General features: G+C 45.1%; 1 protein-coding gene across 2 annotated transcripts in view; it reads left to right on the forward strand.

Annotated features, from left to right (window-relative positions):
• Positions 1–21,653, forward strand: part of PAPPA (pappalysin 1) — a 229,397-nt gene that overhangs the window by 131,470 nt on the left and 76,274 nt on the right. For both annotated transcript variants that reach the window (XM_074973627.1, XM_074973626.1), the window contains one exon: positions 1,387–1,583. In XM_074973627.1, the coding sequence (XP_074829728.1) occupies positions 1,387–1,583 (197 nt within the window). The remainder of the gene's footprint in view (positions 1–1,386; positions 1,584–21,653) is intronic.

The following is a 21,653-nucleotide window of genomic DNA, read 5'->3' on the forward strand; positions in this document are numbered from 1 at the left end:
AGGCATGTCAGAGAGATGTCTAAAAGCGTTAGTGCATATGTGAAGGAAAGGTAAATAGAAAAAGAGCTGAAGAGGCATGAAATGGTGGAGTTCTTCTTTAGGGGACCACAGATGTCAGAAGCAAGGGAATGCAGCATGCAAGTGTTCATTGTCTTCTTGTTACCTTCCACTCTCTTGACCAGGCCTGATATTAAGGGATTAGAATCTTACATTGGGGTGGGTGGGGGGAGGGGAGAGAAACTCATTACATAATTGAATTATAATAAACTGATTTATTCTGGCTCATGCAATGATATTTCATTGTGTAAACTGTGGGGGAAAATAAACAGGGGGTTTCGTATTTTGGAAGTGACTCAGAATTGAGTGACTATTGAATTTTCTGACACCTATCTTCAGAAAGGACTCAATTCTCATCCGGGGTCACTTCCACCATTCCAACTAGCAGCTCATGCCAATTTCCTACCATTTTTGCAGTAACGTCTTTACCAGACAAAAATACAACAGCATGTTGGGACTGGATGCTTGGCAATGATAACATGATATAAACTGGGATACTGATAGGTCAGAGATTTAATTCTCAGTGAGGCCTTCAGTGACTGAAAGTCATTACTGGTCTGAAGTCTGTTTAAAAGAAGAGGGTTGGTCTCCGTTCAGTTCCTACTGGGTGAGCGTCACAGACGCAACCTCAAAAATCTGGCACTAATGGGCATCTTTGCTGGCGGTCTCATTAGAGAAGCCACAGAATAAATGAATAAAGAGATTTAAGTACCCTCTTGCTTCTGATCCTTCCAGGTCAAGTCTAAGTCACATCGGTTGGGGCGGTATGTGTGTGGCAAGTTTACCCTTCCGCTGCCCACGCTGTATCTGAATAAACAGATACATTTGGCCTTTAGTTTCTCCCTAGGGCTGTTCATTTGGCAGTGTTGACCATCACTGAATTTAGTTCTTGTCGTTTTGCAAGTGTCATTTAAGAACAAAAAAGGGAAACATTGTGGACCCAATTCTCTTTTGGCTTAACTCCATCAAAGTCAATGAAGTTCTGCCAGCTAAGAATTTGGCCCTGTAAGTGCATTTTCTTTCTCAGCACTAAGCTTTAGTAAGATCCTTTAAAAATGGATACAGGTAAAAATATGCAGGGAAGACACGGGCTAGGAAGTATCCTGGGGACTTTCATATGGCAGAAGAGCTGCATTCTTTCTTTGTTCTGCTTTCTAAAAATCATATCATCTTGCGCTGCTAAATGACCACTGCCATTACTGCACATGGACCTGGATGGGGGATGCATTACCACTTCCTTTGCCTGGCCTATTGTGACCCAAGCAACTGGGGACACAGGTGAGTGTGGGAAGTCCTTAGTAATTATTCCTCTTTGATTTCTCACTGCAGACGAGCCCAGCAGGTGCTACTTCCATGATGGTGATGGGGTATGTGAGGAGTTTGAGCAAATGACCAGCATCAAAGACTGTGGGGTTTATACCCCCAAAGGCTTCCTGGACCAGTGGGCTTCCAACGCGTCAGTCTCTCATCATAGTGACCAGGGGTGCCCAGGCTGGGTGGTCATTGGTCAGCCAGCAGCAACTCAGGTAAGAAAGACCAAGCCCTCTTCCCCTGCTATAAAGCTAAGTCCAACAATGCAAAACTTCCATCTGTAGATCCATCCAATTAACTTGCAACTTGGATCAGGAAAGCTACTGAGGTTAGCTGTCTTCAGTATGAGTCTGCCAAGCAGCAACGAGCTCCAGATTCTGCCTCTAATGACCGGGTAGGAACTGGCTCAAACTACTGGTCTCTCTGCTTCTGAATCCTATCTAATAGTAGCCAATACGTGGTGCTTCAGAGGAAGAACTCTGCAAGAGGCCATTATAAAATAATCTGCCCGCAAGGAAGGTTTCCTCCTAAAGCCCATTCGTTAAAGTTACCTTATGTACCAAAGCTTGAAGATTTATATCCCTTCCAAAGCATTTGTTTATTCGTATCTATTGCTTGTAAGGCTGGATATTCCTGTTATCTGTATTGATATTGAATCCTTTTTGGAATCTCTTGACTTTGATGCTATCTTGTGGCAATGAGTTCCAAAGGCTAACTGTGTGTTGTATGAAGGAATATTTTCTTCTAACAGTTTTGAATTTGTCACTTTTCAGTGTCATTGAATGTCCCCTCATTCTTATTTTCTGAGAAAGGGTGAACAGTGGGGATCAGTCGATCTGCTTTGTACCATTCATTACTTTGTATACTTTCCTCATGAGTTGTCTCTTCTCTAAAGTAAACAGCTCCTCACTACCTGTTCCCCTGGTAGAACTACCCATGATTATCTAGAATGGGTCATGGAAGGGCACTGTAGAGGGACGTGTAATGTCAACATATACAGCAAAAGATTGAACTGTGAATTATACATTCTAAACACTTCCAAGAGGCCTGCAAGCAAGAACAACTTTCACCAAACCACTTGGTCCAGTTTATATTGTACATGAATCTGTAACCAGTTAGTGACAAAGTCCACTCCAAAACCATAAAGTGCCATTAGTATTGGGTTAGTACCATGGCAGCATCACGCTTACTACCAGCCTAGGATTGCATGTGGTTGCCTTGTGGTTACCTGTTTGGTATGATCTTTTTATTCTTTCTGTGCACAGGTGCCCCTGCTCCTCCTCCCTCTCCATTCTCTGTGCATTAGAACATTCCAAAATGCATGGCCTAATATGCTTCTGGCGCTGCTCGGTGTGCGTGTCCCCCGGGCACTCTACCCCAGCTGAGGCACTACAGGATAGCAGATCTGTTTTCATAGTGTACTAATAAAAATACACGTAGGCAGTGAAGTGGGGGACATACAATCATGCTGTGGAAAAAAACCCTACTGTGTGGCCACAAGTCAAGCATGTTTGTTGTACCCAGCTGAGACGAGGTTGTCACAGCCTCATTAAGAAAATATACATACGGGACACTGTTGCATCACACAGGCTCAATGCATGTAAACATGTCTCCCCCTTGTGACTGGCCACAGTGCCCCTAAGAGCTGACACTCCCAGATAAAGGATATTCCTTTAGCTCAACAGGTAGGCCTTTGTACTTTTGGTGCTTAAGGACCCAGGGTGTGTCCCCGTTAACAACCATGGAGTCTGTATGTATGTGGCCGTGTTCCCATTGCACTAGTGGATTAAGTTCATTGACCTTCTGAAGTTAAAGACATATGTGTATGGCGCCATTGTTTTCCACATGACCAAGGCAGCTTCATATCTTGCAGAACAGCTCATTACATATCACCGTGGAACATTTAGACCAGGCAACGAGGAGTCCGGTGGCACCTTAAAGACTAACAAATTTATTTGGGCATAAGCTTTCGTGGATAAAAAACCCACTTCTTCAGATGCATCTAAAGAAGTGGTTTTTTTACCCACAAAAAGCTTATGCCCAAGTAAATCTGTTAGTCTTTAAGGTACACCGGACTCCACGGTCTGTATCTACAAAAACAATGACACGGCTACCCCCTGATACTTAGACCAGGCAGTACCCCATCAGCATCTTAACAAGAAGCCCTGACAGGGTGAAAATTAACCTAAGACCCCCCTCTAATCACTCCATGTGACAATCAGTGGAGCGCTGACTCCTCCAGCTTCATTATCTGCCCAAAGCACCCAAGCCTGTGGCTTTTTTTTCCTACTGAGATTACTGGTGGAAGGGATGCCTTTCCCCATCAGAATAGTATTCAGAGTTGTGTGTGTGTGTGTGTGTATTTTCAGTTATAGTTTTTCATGGTGTTGTAGTCTTTTGCTTGAAAATAAAGAGGCATTTGTGCTGGCTTTTCCCATCTGAATCCCCTGAAATGAGTGTGGCACATAATAATACACAAAATACGTAAGCTCACTGTTTGCTAACTATCCATGCTTTCCGTAATTAAAATGGCACGGTCAAGGTGCTTTAAAAACATTTTAAGTACTTTCTTTTTAAAGTCACTTTGGGTGTTTCTCCCCCTCCCCCCCCCATCTTTGGATATTTGAAATTGTTTTCTCACCACAACTTTATTTCTGTCAGAGGCTGCTCCCGAGCAGCAGGTTGTTCACATTTGTTAGCTACTGTCATGTCATTCATAAGTCTTGGGCTCGGTGTCTTTCCTTGATATTGTAGAGTGGCTTCTGAGTATTGGCCTGAACGCATTTATTAGCTGTTCTGGGTTTGTTTACAAGCAATGTACTGAGCCCAGTTCCTTGCTCTGGTAGGGCTGGTTGTTCATGAGAACTGTATTACACAAGTTTGTTTGATGTTCTAAGATTACCCGTGAGTACTGGATTGCCTGTGTTTTGTTATTGTAGGATTACTCATGAGTACTAGATTGATGAATATTGAAATACTAAGAAAAAAAGAGAAGCTACAATATCCAGTCTGTTTTTGGATATCCAATGTCCAAAATGCTTGTAAAGAATGACACCATCTTGGCACACAGGTATAAATTTGAAAAATGGAGAGGCCAAACCTCCCCTCACCTTTTAAGTAGTCACACTTTCCACAGAGGCAAAAATGATAGACCGGCCACTTCTATTTTCCTGGCAGCCACTGTTCAGAGCTGATTAAGAAATATTCTCAGAACTAATAATGTCACATTTAAAGCCAAATTGGACCAGTCAGCAACACTGCACAAATACCAAGCTACTTGTACCTACACCGTATTTTCTTGATTTCTAAGTTCTCATCCTCTGATGATGTTTCATGCAGGGATAACTAGTTATCTGTCACTGATGGACAAGGAGTTTCTGGGCAACCTACACACTGTCGGGCAACTCTTCAACCTACAAATCTTTCAGTAGGTTTTTAAGGATCTTCTCTTTTCCATAAATGCTTTGAGAATCATTATCCGGGCACGTGCCTTATGCATGTGGTGTTTCCTTGGAACTTTTCGTGTGCTGGAGGTTGCTGAGGCTGGTGTAATTCTTTACAGGACCTGGGCTAGATCCTCAGCTAGTGTAAGTCAGTGAAACACCATGAACAGCAGTGGAGCTAAGTCGATGTACAGCAGCTGAAGATAGGACCCCACGTCTGCATTAGCCCTGTTTCTTACAATTCCTTATTGCTATCACTGTAGGTGACACTCTAGTGGGAGTGCTAGTGTGGCCATTGGTTCTTTAATCACTGTGCCATAGAGACCTACTTTGAGAAGGCTAGAATGTTTTCCATACTGGAAGCCCCTGAGAGCCCCCTCTTCCCATTTAGCTTGCACCTCGCTGGGTCCCATTTAGATTAGTGCATCCCCCAGCCCGCACACTAGTAACCCCTGCATTAGACGACACAGTGGTTAACATGTCGGCTCTCCCAGTCCACTCTAGGACCTCCGCCACTGCCACCATGAGTAAAGGTGCACCAGTGGAGAGTTTTAAGGAAGAAAGTCTGCTGTGGACTAGACAGAGTGCGAATGGGAGGCCGCATTGCTTTTCATTGGGATTTGAGGCGGCAGGTTTGGCTAGAAGGCTACGTATTTGGTCAGCGTTCTCATTGTGCATGTGTTTCCCTTATTTTCCAACAGCACCATTAGCACTGGAGGAGGGTTTTGTTTGTTTGTTTTTGGAGCAGGTTGCATCAAATCACGCTCTTGTGTTTGGGGGGTGTTGTTTTGTTTTTGTTGTTGTTGCTTTTTAGAGCAAGCTTTCGGCACAGCTTTGCCTTTGCTAATATCCTTTACGGGAAGTCCACACAAATGCTAACAGGCTGGTTTCAGGAAGGATTGTTTACCTTGGAGATCTTCTGAAGGGAAATCCACTGTTTTATGAGAGAAAAGCAGATGGAGCGCTCGCGTGTGTGGAGTGACCACAGGGGGCCTGGGAGGCCATTTCGCCTCACCTCTGGTTGGCATCGCTCCCACTTGTGGATGGCTAACTCTTTTGTGGTTTAATTCCCATTGAGCCGTTAAGTGGTTTTAATAAAGGAATAAAAAGAGAATCTTTGGATAGCTTACTATTGCACTTACAGCGAGCCCTGCTTGTTATTATCCCACTTATATCAACATGGCGTGCAGGACCCAGAAGCTGATGTTTGCATTGGCGACCTTCAGTGCCAGCCCCTAAATAGCTTAGCAGGCCTTGATTGCATTTCCTCCCAATTGTGCAGAAGCTGATTACAGCAAGTCACCGTGTAAATATTCAGTTTATGCTTGCTGCTGGTACCTATGTTGTCCCCTGGATGGAAAGGAAGCAGGGCTCAGTTGTAACTAATCTAAAGGAGATTTTGTATTGAGTCTGCTGGACACAGAGAGACCCTGTGGTTCTTTCTGGCTTTTAAGCTCCCAGACTGACTCATATAGCCTGTGCTGCCTAGGGTCACCACACAGGGACTCCCATTGGAGTAAGAAGTCATGGAAAGGGACTGTTGTTCTGTTGTTACTTCTGTACCCTCTCTCAGTTCTTACACTTCTACAAACCCATGTGTATAAGCAATAAGCACATCACTCTACCTGCTGCAAAAGCCTTTCTAGAATTACAGAACCGCTGACCTGCTGATGTTCTGTGTGCTAGGGGAGAGACAGCCCCCTGCATAAAGGAAATAACAGCACTGCAAAATGGGGATCTGGGAGGGCGGGGGGAGTAGAGCAAATATGGTAATGACATTGACAAGGATGAAGAATCCACTCCCAGGTTTCTGCCACATAGTTTTATTTCAACAAATAAATATAGCTCAGAAGAGAATTCCCCAAAGATCTGGCAATGCCAATAAATATAATAATCCTGGATGGGGGTGGGGAAAAGAGGAAACACGCCACTTCCTTTGAGGTGACCTGCTTGAGAAAAGGGAAGGTGTCTGTCTCTTGGCCCTGCGAGTGGCCGTGTCCGAACTTCCCTGTTAGAAGCCGCGTGCTCCTGCTCGTCAGCAGTGACATGTCTGTTGTGCTTGGATTGAGAAACAATCCCCAGTTTTAATAAGATGATTTGCTTTGCAAATGTCTTGGTTATTGATAGCACATCCAGGCTTTGAACTGCTAGCCTCTTGGTTGACACAGAATCCTGCTAAGGGTATGTCTACACTGGAATAAAAGACCCATGGCACAGCCAGGGCTGGCCCAGGTCAGCTGACTCAGGCTCATGGGGCACGGGCTGCAGGGCTAAAAATCTGTGTAGACGTTTGGGCTCAGGCTGAAGCCTGGACTCTGGGACTCTCCTCCCAGGGAGCCCGAACAATTTTTACAGCCCAAGTCCAAGTCAGCTGAGCTGGGCCAGCCGCAGGTGTTTAATTGCTGTGCCGATATACCCTAAGAGGAACCATTAGTGGTGGAACCATGAGTGAGCAGAGGCTGTGTCAGGGTTCCTTCCCCACTCTGAACTCTAGGGTACAGATGTGGGGACCCGCATGAAAGACCCCCTAAGCTTATTCTTACCAGTTTAGGTTAAAAACTCCCCAAGGCACAAACTTTGCCTTGTCCTTGAACCCTATGCTGCCACCACCAAGCGTTTTAAACAAAGAACAGGGAAAGAGGCCACTTGGAGACGTCTTCCCCCAAAATATCCCCTCAAGCCCTACACACCCCCTTTCCTGGGGAGGCTTGAGAATAATATCCTAACCAATTGGTTACAAAATTATCAAAGACCCAAACCCCTGGATCTTGGAACAATGGAAAAATCAGTCAGGTTCTTAAAAGAAGGATTTTATTTAAAAAAAAAAAGAAAGGTAAAAATCATCTCTGTAAAATCAGGATGGAAAATACTTTACAGGGTATTCAGATTCAAAACACAGAGGATCCCCCCTCTGGGCAAAACCTTAAAGTTACAGAAAATAGAAATAAACCTCCCTCTTAACACAGGAAAAATTCACATAAAACAAAAGATAAACTAATCCGCCTTGCCTGGCTTACCTATATTGGTTGCAATATTGGAGACTTGGATTAGGATGGGTTGGAGAAGATGGATTTCAGTCCCAAGAGAGATCAACCACGTAAACAAAGAGCACAAACAAAACTCTCCCCCGAGATTTGAAAGTATCTTGTCTCCTTATTGGTCCTTTGGGTCAGGTGCCAGCCAGGTTAGCTGAGCGTCTTAACCCTTTACAGGTCGCAGGATGTTGCCTCTGGCCAGGAGGGATTTTATAGCACTGTATGTAGGAAGGTGGTTACCCTTCCCTTTATATTTATGACAGGCTGGTTCTGGAAAACAGTGAGCTGGGTCCTAGTTGCTTTCTGTTGCAAAAGAACTGTCGGTTTCTCTTTCAAGCCTATGCTCCGTTCATGTAGATGGATTTCTAGTACTGATCCTCCTGAGTGCCTGAATTCGGTTCAGTAAGTCCTTAAAACCAGACCTTGGCCCAGAGTCTACTGACCAGATAACTGGGTCCCTGGCCTAAAGGCTGTTTTGTCTTATGCCATCTGCCAGTGGTTAGTCCAGCAGCTCAGATTAATTTAATAGCAGCATTGTGGCCAGACCCCTTTTCTCACCAGCCATGCACCTGCACCAGAGCCAAGAACGGTCTGATGCAGGAGCTACTACAGTGGCCATATGCCACCCAAGCTTCCAGCACTCCAAAGGAATCCTCAGTTGGCCATTGATAGCAGGTTTGAGTCTGCCAAGGAGCTGGCCTCTTGCCACTGTGCCAAACTGGGCTGGAAATCTCAAAAGAATGGTCTTTCCCAGGAGACCTCTGGCACTTCCACTCCATGGCTCAATAGTGGCACTTAGTGCATCATTTGAAGATCTCAATTGCTTTACAAATATGAATTAATTTAGCCTCGTCACAGTCCCACTCTGAGATGGGGGGTTTCCTATCAGTTTAACAGATGGGGAAATTGAGGCATAGAGAGTGAAGTCACTTGTTTAAGGTTACCCGGCAGGTACACAGTAATAGAACCCAGGCCTCCTGAGTCCTAGTTGGTACCCTGTCCACTGGGCCACACTGGCTAGGATTAGACTGTCCTGCTTCCCAGAACTAGGAAATTCAGAGGCCCTCGTAAATGAAAGATGTTATCCTCGTATTTTCAAATCTTAAAGAAAGATTGGTTCAAATTCGTGGGTGTCTGTTCTTATCACCTCTCTCTGGGAAAACATGATTTTTCAGCTCTTTTGCTAAGGGTGATCAGGTGTTTTTCATCAATCTGCTGCAGTCCAACAAGTGTATCACCAGCCACCTAGTCTTGTTGATCTTCTGTCCCCTGCTGGAGGTGGCTCACCTGGGAGGCTGGAAGGATGTCCCTCAGTAGTGACACCATCCCTCCTGTGCATAACTCAGATCAGTGTTTTGAGGAAATCTACAGTTCAAAGTAAAATTGAATGAGAAGTAGGATTTCCATGTGTGCTGACCGGCATGAAAAGGCTGTATTGAATAGAGAAGGTTGGAAAAGACAGTTATCTTAATGGGCAGTCAGGGATTAGATAGTAAAAAGGGTAGAATGCTAATCACTTGACTGCATTCCCTGTTAGAACAATGGTCTGTCTCCCACCCACTTCCTTAAGCATTTATTTCATCTTTGCAGTAGTAAACCACCAGCCCGCATGCTGAATGTAGTAGTCTCAGGTCAATTCGTGAGAGGAGGACAGTGAGGAAACATAGTGAGATGTCAGAGGAGATTCCAAGCTATTTTACCAAACACTGGAGGGATTCCCTCCCATCCTTTGGTTTTCAGAATAATTTTTCAAGAGCACATGTGCAAGTCATCTAAAGGAAACAGAACAGTGAGGACCAGGGGCTGGTACACTGTGTTCCCTTTGTGTACTGTTCAGAAAATAGATAAAAGAAACAAAGGATGATGCAGCGAGCAAAGCCACCATCAGGACTTGCAGAGAGGTTTAATCTGACCTTTTTCAGAAATGAAGATCAAACTGAAAGTCCTCAGGTACTGGAAACTGCTCCTGCCTGGCTAGGACCTGGAGGCATTTACCACTAGCAAAACACGATCAGGAGTCCATAACACTGGTACTAAATTAAGGCCAGAACTTGAGGGAAGGTAGGTAGGTAGGTTTTCTCTAACGAAAAACCTCATCTGCATTTTCAGGGAACCAGTACAGTACATCATTTTATCATCCTGCCTGTTATACATACAGAGAACAGAAAACAGGCCTGGTTGGCACCCCCCTCTCATCAGGGAGATGGAAAGTGGGTACCTGGTACAATCAGAGTGCTCACTAGCATAAACTCTTGTGAATGGAGACATCTCCCCTCCTTTGCTCTTGCCACTCCACCTGCCGGTCTCTGTGCCTGTGGCTGCTGCACCCTTGTGATTCACAACGTGTACAGCAGTAAACGTGGGGTAGCTCCCCTACATCCAATCTGGATTGTTTGTTTCAGGTCTCTCTCTGTTCAGAGCAGAACGATCGGACATAAATGCATCACCACGTTCGCATTGTTCATGCATGAAGGGATCACAGCATTTCTCTTCCCGCCCCCTCCCCAACCCTCGTCTGACTCTCTCCCCCATGCAGCTTCACCGTAGTTTGCATAATTTCCCTTTGCAGCAGGAAATAAAACCTGCTTAAAGCACTGCCAGTCAATCAAGCTAGGTTAAAAATATGCTTGTAGATTAGTTTTGATTGAATTTAAAAAGAAGAAGAAGAAGAAGATGATGAAGAGGGGTGCAGGAGCGAAGCCAGCGTGGCCTTTACTATGTAATTTGGTTTCATGTTCTGCACGAGAAAACATGTAAAATATGTAAACAGAGCTCTCCAAGATTGTAATGTAGCTACAAAGCCACAGATACACAGACAGGCAGGGTGCTATTCTTCAGCAGAACGGAATGCCATCCTCAAAACCACACGCTCATTTCTTTAAGCCTGAAAGTAAACTTTCTCATGCCAGCAGTGGAGAATTTATGTTTTTCTTTAAATGAAGGCTTGTCTGGGCTGCTTGTCCAGAGCATTGTAGGCATTTAGGCCTACGTTGTCAGAAAGGGCCGGGTATCGCTCAATTTTTGGATGTCCAACTTGAGGCACCTTAATGAGGCATGATTTTCAGGGGATGGGTGCTCACTCTGCCAGTGTCTGAAAGTCAAGCCACTTGAAGAGGTGTCAGGCACCCAAGATCACTCGCTGGATTTGAAAATGTGAGACCATGGGGCCAGATCCGCAGCTGGTATAAACTGGCCTATTACCATTGGCCACTGGTTCCTCAACTCAGTGACCTAATACTGAGGAATCCAAAATTAGTGACCATGTTTGAAAATGTTGGCCTTGGGACTGATTTTTCCTGTTCCCTTTGAAGTCACTTCCGTAGGAGTGTTGGATGCTCAGCAGCTCCAAAAAGCAGGCTTAATTCTCCACTCAGATAAATGGCTGCAAAGCCCATTGGTATCAGTGGAAGCTGTGCAATGTATCTGATACCACAACTAGGCCTTCAGGACCCAGTTTTCAATCATGGATGCCTAAAGGTCATGTTGTGAACTTCTCACTCAGTGCTGCTGTTATTGACATGAGCAGTCCCACTGTCTGTGTGTGTGGGTATGGGATGGTGGCACACATTTCAGCAGAACATTTTGGTCTCCTTCCTAGCTGATTTCAGTCGGATTGCTCTTGTGCATAACTACTCACAATGTGAGTAAGAGGTTCACAGCATGGCTCGAAGTTGTTATAACGCTTTGCACTTCTAGCAGAGGTGACTTCACTATCACTTGTTAATTAATCCTTACATCACTCCTTTGAGGCAGAGCAATAATGAGAAAATTAAGGCCCAGAGTAGAGGTGACATGTTCACAGTCATGCAGTGAGTCTGAGCCAGGAATTAAACTTACATATCCTGATTCCCAGTGGCATGCTTGAACTGTGGCCATAAAGAACGCATGCTTGTGAGCAAGTAGGTAAATACACATACAAAAGTGGTGATCACCTACTTTCCATGCACCCATATATATTTGTGCAGACAGGGAGCTGGTTGCACGTGCACATTACTTGTGAACTCAATTTGCACATCTCAGGTTTAAAGATGTGGCCTTTGCTTCCAATATAAATGAAATGTGTGTGAAGGTTTAACTGTGCATGTGTTTTAATGCAGGCCCCAGAAGTCAAGGAATGGCAGATTTTCCAAGGTATTTAGGTGCTTAAAGAAATGCATGTTAGACACCTAACTCCCATTGAGTTTCAATGGGAGTTAGATGTCTAACCTGGTTTGGAGCTTTGAAAATCCCACTAGACACCTATCTGCATCTTCGGGCACTTCAGTACCTTTGAAAACCCAGCCTTCAGAGTCAAGTAGCTCCCTCCTTGATACAGACCTGCACTATTCCCAACCATAAACTATTGGAAAAGAACAGTATTGGCATATGGAGTTTCTGTTCTATCCCCGGTAGCGATTTCTGAGAAAGGCTGAGCCTGCAACAGCTGTGAGCACTCCTACTCTATCTTCTGAAGGGACTATACCTGGGAGAGACTGAGACTGCGGTAGCTGTGAGCTCTCTCTCACAGACAGCGCTCCTGCTTTATTCTCTACTGTGACTTCTGTTGGGAAAGACAGGGACTGGAGTAGCTGTGAACTCCCTCACTATCCTGGGAAGTTCTAGGGGGAAATGTTCCAAACAGTCTTCTGGTTTCATTAATCAAAGTTTGAAGCTCATCAGAGCTACCGGAGCTGTTCTGCAGCCTGATAAAAGTGACGGGCTTTCCCAGACACCTGCAGCAAAACTGCACTGGGATGCAGATGTGAACGGTTGCATGCCAAAGGAAGCAACTGGCTGCTGCTCTAGGAAGGGTCTCTTTGGATGGTCCAACTCATTTAGGGGAACTCATTTATGTGGCGGCAGTTTTGTTAGTCAGCAGTTTTCGTCCGACCACCAGAGAAGCCCTGGGAAGCGCGTGTGCTCTTTCTGGTTTACACCCCACAAGCCATCCTTTCGGGTGCTAAGAAAAACAAGCCACAAGACCATTTAATTTCAATTTGTGCCTGCTGACGTATTGCTGGATAATTGAGATGAGGCCAAAGTACTTTGATTGTTAAAGTATAAATGTATTCCTTCCCCCCCGCCCCCCCGCATCCCCATCACTGCTGCCCGCCAGGGTATGGCTTCTCTATGTATTTTCTCCCTGGATGTTGTAGCCAATTGAAGCCTGGTGACAGGCCAGAGCAAGTGTGTCCCTCTTTGTTGATACCCTTTAAAATGTGAGGCATATTTAAGTTCTCACATACCCAGAGAAGGTAACTGGGCATTTGCCTCCTTTCCTGCTTGAGTATTGCAGAGTGTTGGGGGTTGTATGTCATTTATACAATATATTGTCTTGGTAAATAACCCTACACACCACTGAAAAAACATGATTCTAACTCTGAAAACAAAAGGCCTGGAAACTCATCGTTTTCAGCACATGAAAAGGTTTTGTTCTTTCAACACGCAGATGTTTTTAAGTGAAAAATCACTCCTTTGACCTTTCCTGAATGGGACCGTGTGGTCAGAGCTGACATTAACTGCTGCACGACTGTTGGTTGTACCCACAGGCTAAGCTTAGCCAGAAACCTTCAGAGAACACGTGGAGCGCCTTTCCGGTCTCATCGTAACCCTCAAGCTGCCACTGATGGTTCTGTGCACTTGAGCTATTAAGGGAAAGAGATTGATGGCCAGATAGCTATTTAGGGTCCAGAGCTCCAGCCCTCGAAGCCAATGGGAGTTCTGTTTGACTAAGTATTGCAGAATTGGGCCCTGCACTTTTACTTTACTACTTTAAAAATGTATCTTAATTTTGTTTTTGTTTGAAATTTTGCTCATTGTCTGGGTTGGTTCAAGTGTCTTTATTGCCCAAGTATCTTCTTAGTCAGTATGTTCTTACTATGGGTAACTAATATTCATAGTAGAACGCCTTTTGGATGAATTGTTGTTGCTGCCTGTCTTTCTACAGCTGGATGTGTATTTGATCCATCCAAGTCCATCTTTGCTATCCTTTTGTGTGGGGCTAAGGAGGGAAAGTTGTTGGGTAGGTTTTAACAGGCCTGATTCTGCTCAGACTTGCAGGAGTGCCTCACCAGTGTCACTCCATCGAATCACTCCACTCCAGGACCATTGAGATCATTTTTTTGCCCTTCTGTCTGCCTAAATTCATGCCACTTTTCTCTGTTGTTGGCAACTTGACTTCATATTGGCACTTGATGCCAGATGGGTTCCTCCTTAAAAGACTCTTTGCTCTGCCCAGTGTTCGTAAAAGCCTGTTGAATGAGGTTGTTTGTCTTTACAGTGACACTAATACCACAACCCCAGCGAGCTATTACACAACTGTTTTGCCATAGGCTGTGCTTGCTGGTCCAATTTAGAGACATTTAAATTGGGAACCCAACTGTGCCAACGGTAATGTTCTGGCTAGTGTCTTTTGTTTACCATTGCCTCCTTGTGGACAAGATGTAAAATCTGCTAAAGCACTTAGCAATCTATGACGACTTCACACTTTTGTGAGTGGTGGTGTGAAAGGTGGATGCAAGAGCTACTGCTGCTGAGAGTTAGCTGAGAATTTATTTTCATTTTAATAGGAGTGACCTGAGGTTTTTGAAGCTAAAGGTACAAAAGTCCTACTTTGAGCTGTATCCTACATGCTTCATGGCCTTTTTATGTATATAGCTGGCATTTGTAATCTGTTTAGACATTTGAACCAATGCCCTTTCTTAGTGGAAAACAGCCATTATTTACACTCTAGTTACCAGAACTGCCACACTAGAACAGTTCCTAACAGAGCTAGCATAGGTGATGCAACTATTTCAATGCAACCGCTTTATTCCAAAGTACTCTGTTAAATAAACAGTAACCCTGTGATATATATAAACAGGAACACATGGCAAAATTGTGTTACACGGGATACCCCCATGCTTCAGATGAGTTCAGATTCTCTGTTGCTTTGCACTTTGTGCCATCATTTACTTACACCTACATTCACTTTGCACTAATGTAAATGATTGCATAAGGTGCAGGGTACTAGTGCATCACACTTGGGTGCCTCTAGCAAACCAAGAAATTCTGGCATGTGGCATAACTGCATTTATTAAACAAGGTTTTGCAATTTTAATTTTTTTAGTGACTGAGTAGGGCTGAATGAAATGTTTGCAATGAATCTCTGACCTATGCAAAATCACCAGGTTTGAGGTTTTATTACAAATTCAGAACTCAAATGAGCTTTGCTGAAAGGTTCGGCAAAGATCACTCACCTCTTGTGAACACTTGGGTGTGGATCCAGGCCAATTTGGGCCCGGTTCTGAGCCAATCTGGACTAAGTTATGGTTTTGTATTGATACCAGATGAAGTTCATGGTTTCATGTGATTTTGATTTGAAATTCATTAAGTTTTTAATGAATTTGCTTTGAGTTTGGGGGTACATTAGAACCAGAAAGACAAAGCAAAGCTCAGAATGTGCAAACCAAAATGGATTAAAAAAACAAACACAATGTTCACACAAACCTTTTGGAAGTGAAATAACCACATTTTGCATAAGGCCGTAATTAATAACACCTTGAGTCATGTAGTTATTTCAGACACTCTTACAGCCAGGGCCAGATCCTCAGCAGATGTAAATCAATATAGCCCCAGTGGACTTCTGTGAAGCTACACCACTTTACAGCCGTGGAGGATCTGCTAATTAGATACTGCTTTTTCATAATCTCTATTTATATACAGTACACTTCATAATGTCATTTTCCCATAAGAACAAATACTATCATTGTTGTTGCTGTTAACATAAAGGGCACCTATCCACATCTCCGTTACACTAGTACAATTCAGAAGTAACTCCAGTGAAGCCAGTGCAGTAACGCCGCTCTAAAAGCAATGCAAGGGAGACCCGTAACAGTGTTTGAACATGTGTAAAGATCACATTTCAATTAACCAAAAAACAAAACAAAACCCCTCAATGGAAAACTGGGATTCATCACTAGGAAAACTGCTAGAATATGGATCAAAGGGGCAATCAGCCAAGACAGCAGTGAGAATATGTATTGACAGACTAATTGCAACTTTCAAGCCACAGATGCCATCGGCTGCACCAGATTCAAATGGAAACTATTCTTGTTGAGAACTGGCTCAGCAGTCTGGTGCTAGGACTTTGTACTGCTGTGCAGAAGACATAGGTTTGATTCCCAGTCCTAGTGCCAAATTCAACTCTTAGTTACATTGGTGAAATTGACAGATGAAATTTCATCTCGCTCCTGAGCCAACAGAATCTGGGAGTAATATAGAATCAGTGTGTTCACCCAGAGGGTGGAACAGCCTCCAGTGAATTAAGCGAACTGTTGATGAGCTGCATACAGTTCTTTGGCGCAAAGGACAGTGGCCATGCTGTGGGTTTTTCTCACTTTGCCCCAGCTCTGTGAAAATGCAGGGGAACGTACAAGAGAAATAGGCCAGGGTAGCACAGATTTGTAATGGACTGAATAGTCTGAATAAAATAACCCTCAATCTTCAGCTGGAGGTTTACAAGCAAACTAGAACTGAGCCTTTGCTGGCTTTCTATGATGTTCAGATAAACTTTGCCTCAGTACTTCTTAGTTCTGAACAAGACAAGAACTAAAGGTTCTCCGCACCAGGAGAAAGGCTGTTCTTTGGGTATTTCTGGACTGGAATTGAAACTGAATTGCTGGATACCTCATGAGTAAGCCTGTTCCTGTGAGATTTCCATCACAGCTTTGCAGACTCCTGAGGTTTGGATAGTTCAGATAAACTGCCAGATTATTGGGTGTTTGTTTGAACCCAAACTCTGACCCTTTTAATGATTCACTCATCACTAGTATAGACAGTTTCACCTTCCTGTAACCCACAAGTCCCATTTCCTAGCTTAAATGAGGAGCAAAGAGCAGCAGTTTGGAGCCTTTAGTACAGACTGGACCCACTGTGCAGTAGTAGGGAAATCATGTCAGGTATATGTGGCAGTCATCCTGGCTTTAGGTAATAAGCAGGCAGGAGCCTTTCTGAAAACTGTCTGCTGCATCTGTGTGTAGCTTTATAGGATGAAATTAATCCTAGGTCAGTAAAAAGACATATATACTGGAGAATATGTCCTCTTGGTGACTGCGGAGGACAACCCCCAATTCTGACATCAAAGGGTTAAATATTTCATTTTGGAGGGATACGCGACGATGTTTTTTAAGTCTGCCTTTGAGATTCTTTGGCACCGCTTTTCCAAAGCTGGCCTGCAGACAAATTTGCTGGGGTGAATGTAAAGAACATTCTGCAGTGAGGCCAGCTAGAAACTTTAGGAATGGAGCTGTTTTTTATTATTATTATTATTATTATTACTATTTATTTGTGGCAATTCTTTCGCTAGCTCCCAAAGGAACCGAATGCATCCAGTTGGTCCTCCAGCAGGTCATATGTTGATCAAAAAGGTTTTCCTGCCCTTTGCAATCATTATATCTGCTCAGCGCTGGGTAAAACAAACCGCTAAGGCTATGTCTATACAGCAAAGAAAAACCCATGGCTGGCCCGGGTCAGCCAACTCAAGCTTGCAGAGCTTGGGCTGCGGGGCTGTTTCATTGCTGTGTAGACATCCAGGCTCGGGCTCGAGCCCAAACTCTGGGACTCTCCCACCTTGCAAGGTCACAGAGCCCAGGCTCCAGTCCAAGCCCAGATGTCTACACAGCAGCGAATCCGCCCTGCAGCCCAAGCCCTGCAAGCCTGAATCGGCTGGCACGGGCCAGCCACGGGTGTCTAGTTGCTGTGTAAACATACCCTAAGTTACCAGTAGTGTGCCAGGTGTACCACGACTCGGAGCCAAGTGCTGAAGGCGCTTCAGCTACTAGGCCTTCTAGTCACTAACCCTGGTGGGTCCCAGTAACCACTAAGAATAAGTCCATGCTGCAGTTAGAAGCCTGCGGCTGGCTTGTTGCTTGCTGACTCAGACTTGCAGGGCTTCGGGTAAGGGGTTTTTCCTTGCAGTGCAGGCATAACTTAAGACCCATGGCTAAAGTGAAAGGGTGTTTGACTAGGGCTGGCAAGAAGGGGAAAGGTGGCAGGTACTGTAAGTACAGAGGCTTTAACAGTTGCAGTCTAAAATGAGCAATAGCCGTTCTTGTTTGGGCCCCTGGGCTGTCCAGTCAAGGGTTTAGGCTCTTCAGGGTTAGTCGCTGGGGATGTCTTCTGCAGTCCAGTTTCTATGGAAAGCGAGTAGGAATCATGGAATCATAGAATCATAGAATATCAGGGTTGGAAGGGACCTCAGGAGGTCATCTAGTCCAACCCCCTGCTCAGAGCAGGACCCATCCCCAACTAAATCATCCCAGCCAGGGCTTTGTCAAGCCTGATCTTAAAAACATCTAAGGAAGGAGATTCCGCCACCTCCCTAGGTAACGCATTCCAGTGTTTCACCGCCCTCCTAGTGAAAAAGTTTTTCCTAATATCCAACCTAAACCTCCCCCACTGTAACTTGAGACCATTACTCCTCGTTCCGTCATCTGCTACCACTGAGAACAGTCTAGATCCATCCTCTTTGGAACCCCCTTTCAGGTAGTTGAAAGCAGCTATCAAATCCTCCCTCATTCTTCTCTTCCACAGACTAAACAATCCCAGTTCCCTCAGCCTCTCCTCATAAGTCATGTGTTCCAATCTCCTAATCATTTTTGTTGCCCTCCCCTGGACTCTCTCCAATTTTTCCACATCCTTCTTGTAGTGTGGGGCCCAAAACTGGACACAGTACTCCAGATGAGGCCTCACCAATGTCGAGTAGAGGAGAACGATCACGTCCCTCGATCTGCTGGCAATGCCCCTACTTATACTTCCCAAAATGCCATTGGCCTTCTTGGCAACAAGGGCACATTGTTGACTCATATCCAGCTTCTCGTCCACTGTAACCCCTAGGTCCTTTTCTGCAGAACTGCTGCCTAGCCATTCGGTCCCTAGTCTGTAGCGGTGCATGGGATTCTTTCATTCTACGTGCAGGACTCTGCACTTGTCCTTGTTGAACCTCATCAGATTTATTTTGGCCCAATCCTCTAATTTGTCTAGGGCCCTCTGTATCCTATCCCTACCCTCCAGCGTATCTACCTCTCCTCCCAGTTTAGTCTCATCTGCAAACTTGCTGAGGGTGCAATCCACGCCATCCTCCAGATCATTAGTGAAGATATTGAACAAAACCGGCCCCAGGACCGACCCTTGGGGCACTCCACTTGATACTGGCTGCCAACTAGACATGGAGCCATTGATCACTACCCGTTGAGCCCGACAATCTAGCCAGCTTTCTATCCACCTTATAGTCCATTCATCCAGCCCAGACTTCTTTAACTTGCTGGCAAGAATACTGTGGGAGACCGTGTCAAAAGCTTTGCTAAAGTCAAGGAACAACACTTCCACCACTTTCCCCTCATCCACAGAGCCAGTTATCTCATCATAGAAGGCAATTAGATTAGTCAGGCATGACTTGCCCTTGGTGAATCCATGCTGACTATTCCTGATCACTTTCCTCTCCTCTAAGTGCTTCAGAATTGATTCCTTGAGGACCTGCTCTATGATTTTTCCAGGGACTGAGGTGAGGCTGACTGGCCTGTAGTTCCCAGGATCCTCCTTCTTCCCTTTTTTAAAGATGGGCACTACATTAGCCTTTTTCCAGTCGTCCAGGACCTCCCCTGATTGCCATGAGTTTTCAAAGATAATGGCCAATGGCTCTGCAATCATATCCACCAACTCCTTTAGCACTCTCGGATGCAGCGCATCCGGCCCCATGGACCTGTGCTCATCCAGCTTTTCTAAATAGTCCTGAACCACTTCTTTCTTCACAGAGGGCTGGTTACCTCCTCCCCATGCTGTGCTGCCCAGTGCAGCAGTCTGGGAGCTGACCTTGTTCGTGAAGACAGAGGCAAAAAAAGCATTGAGTACATTAGCTTTTTCCACATCCTCGGTCACTAGGTTGCCTCCCTCATTCAATAAGGGGCCCACACTTTCCTTGACTTTCTTTTTGTTGCTAACATACCTGAAGAAATCCTTCTTGTTACTCTTAACATCTCTTAGTAGCTGCAACTCCAGGTGTGATTTGGCCTTCCTGATTTCACTCCTGCATGCCCGAGCAATATTTTTATACTCTTCCCTGGGGATGCCTTCTGCAGTCCAGATTCTATGCAAAGCTTGCAGATTTCCAGGCCAGGCTCCCTTGGTGGTGTTGGTCTCTCACATTGGGGCCCCTCTGCACCAGCTCCCTGCCCAGCTTCTGCCCTTCCAGCATAAGTCCCAGCTGAGTGTCTGACAGTCTCACCCTGCTCCACACCTGGGCCTTAGCTTCTGCTGCAACCTACTCTGTATGCAGTGCACTCTGGGTTTCTCTTCCCTGCAGCTCCTGGCTAGCCATGTCATTGCTGTTTCCAGGTCACTTGAACTTCTTGCTGGTTCAGGGTCTTTTCATGGGTTGTCTGCCCCTCTTCCTACCTGGCCCACTGAGAGGAGGAATGTGCTGTGGGGAGGGGGTTGATGGGAATCGTAGTTTCTTGCTTAGCAGATCCATCACACCTTCTACAGTTCCTGTGCAGGACTTTGTGTCCCAGGACAAATATACTTGTCACAGTGAATTGTAACCGTAGAACCCATTGTACTCATTTGGGGCTTGCTCTTTCGCAAACAGTACTGTGTTCGGCATGTTTTATCACAAAGGATCCCAAAGAAATTTTATTACTGTAATCCTACAAATAGGAATTGCTGTGGCCAGTGCTGAAATGCAGCCCCCCGCTACAGCAGGAAGCAGTGGGCCCTTAACAACACACCACAACGCCACATATCAGCATTGCATACGTAAACATTACATCCACTTTAAACTGTCTCACCTGAAAGCCACCCTGCTCATTGTCACCAGATGAGACACTGGTGCAGCTCTGATGATCAGCAGCAAGGCTTGATTTGGAGGAAGTGAGAACAGACCAGATCATACACTATGATCTTATCTATGCACTGGAGATTTGCCCTACTTACAGCCATCTGAGGCCACCTACCTGGGTAGCTGCACTGGCTCAAACTCCTGGTATAGATAGGCACAGCTGCTATTAATTGCAGATTTTTCCGTCTGTCTGTTTCAAGTAGGGGTGAGTCCCATCAGTGCAAATAGGAGCTTTGCTTGATTTCACTTGGGGGTTGCTTTGTCTGGGCTGAATGGTTGCTTGGCTGGGTTGAATGGTACATGACCGACACATGCTTGCTTGCAGAGGCAGATCCTTCATGTGTCTATAGGCCTCAACATGGTATCCTCTGAGTGCCTCTCTGTCTTTCATGGATTTTATCCTCACAGAAACCCTGTCAGATAGGGAATTGTTCCCTCATTTGTAGGTTAAACCTGTTGGGCTTCTAGTAATAAGGGTCTGAAGCTAGAGCTCTTTGGTGCTGTTGGCCGTCACATGCTCTGGCACGGCTGCTTGGACCTCACCTCAGTCCCTGGAAAAATCATGGAGCAGGTCCTCAAAGAATCAATCCTGAAGCACTTACATGAGAGGAAAGTGATCAGGAACAGTCAGCATGGATTCACCAAGGGAAGGTCATGCCTGACTAATCTAATCGCCTTTTATGATGAGATTACTGGTTCTGTGGATGAAGGGAAAGCAGTGGATGTATTGTTTCTTGACTTTAGCAAAGCTTTTGACACGGTCTCCCACAGTATTCTTGTCAGCAAGTTAAGGAAGTATGGGCTAGATGAATGCACTATAAGGTGGGTAGAAAGCTGGCTAGATTGTCGGGCTCAACGGGTAGTGATAAATGGCTCCATGTCTAGTTGGCAGCCGGTGTCAAGTGGAGTGCCCCAGGGGTCGGTCCTGGGGCCGGTTTTGTTCAATATCTTCAT

The sequence above is a fragment of the Natator depressus genome, chromosome 16, assembly GCF_965152275.1.
Source record: "Natator depressus isolate rNatDep1 chromosome 16, rNatDep2.hap1, whole genome shotgun sequence".
Classification (NCBI taxonomy): Eukaryota; Metazoa; Chordata; order Testudines; family Cheloniidae; genus Natator; species Natator depressus.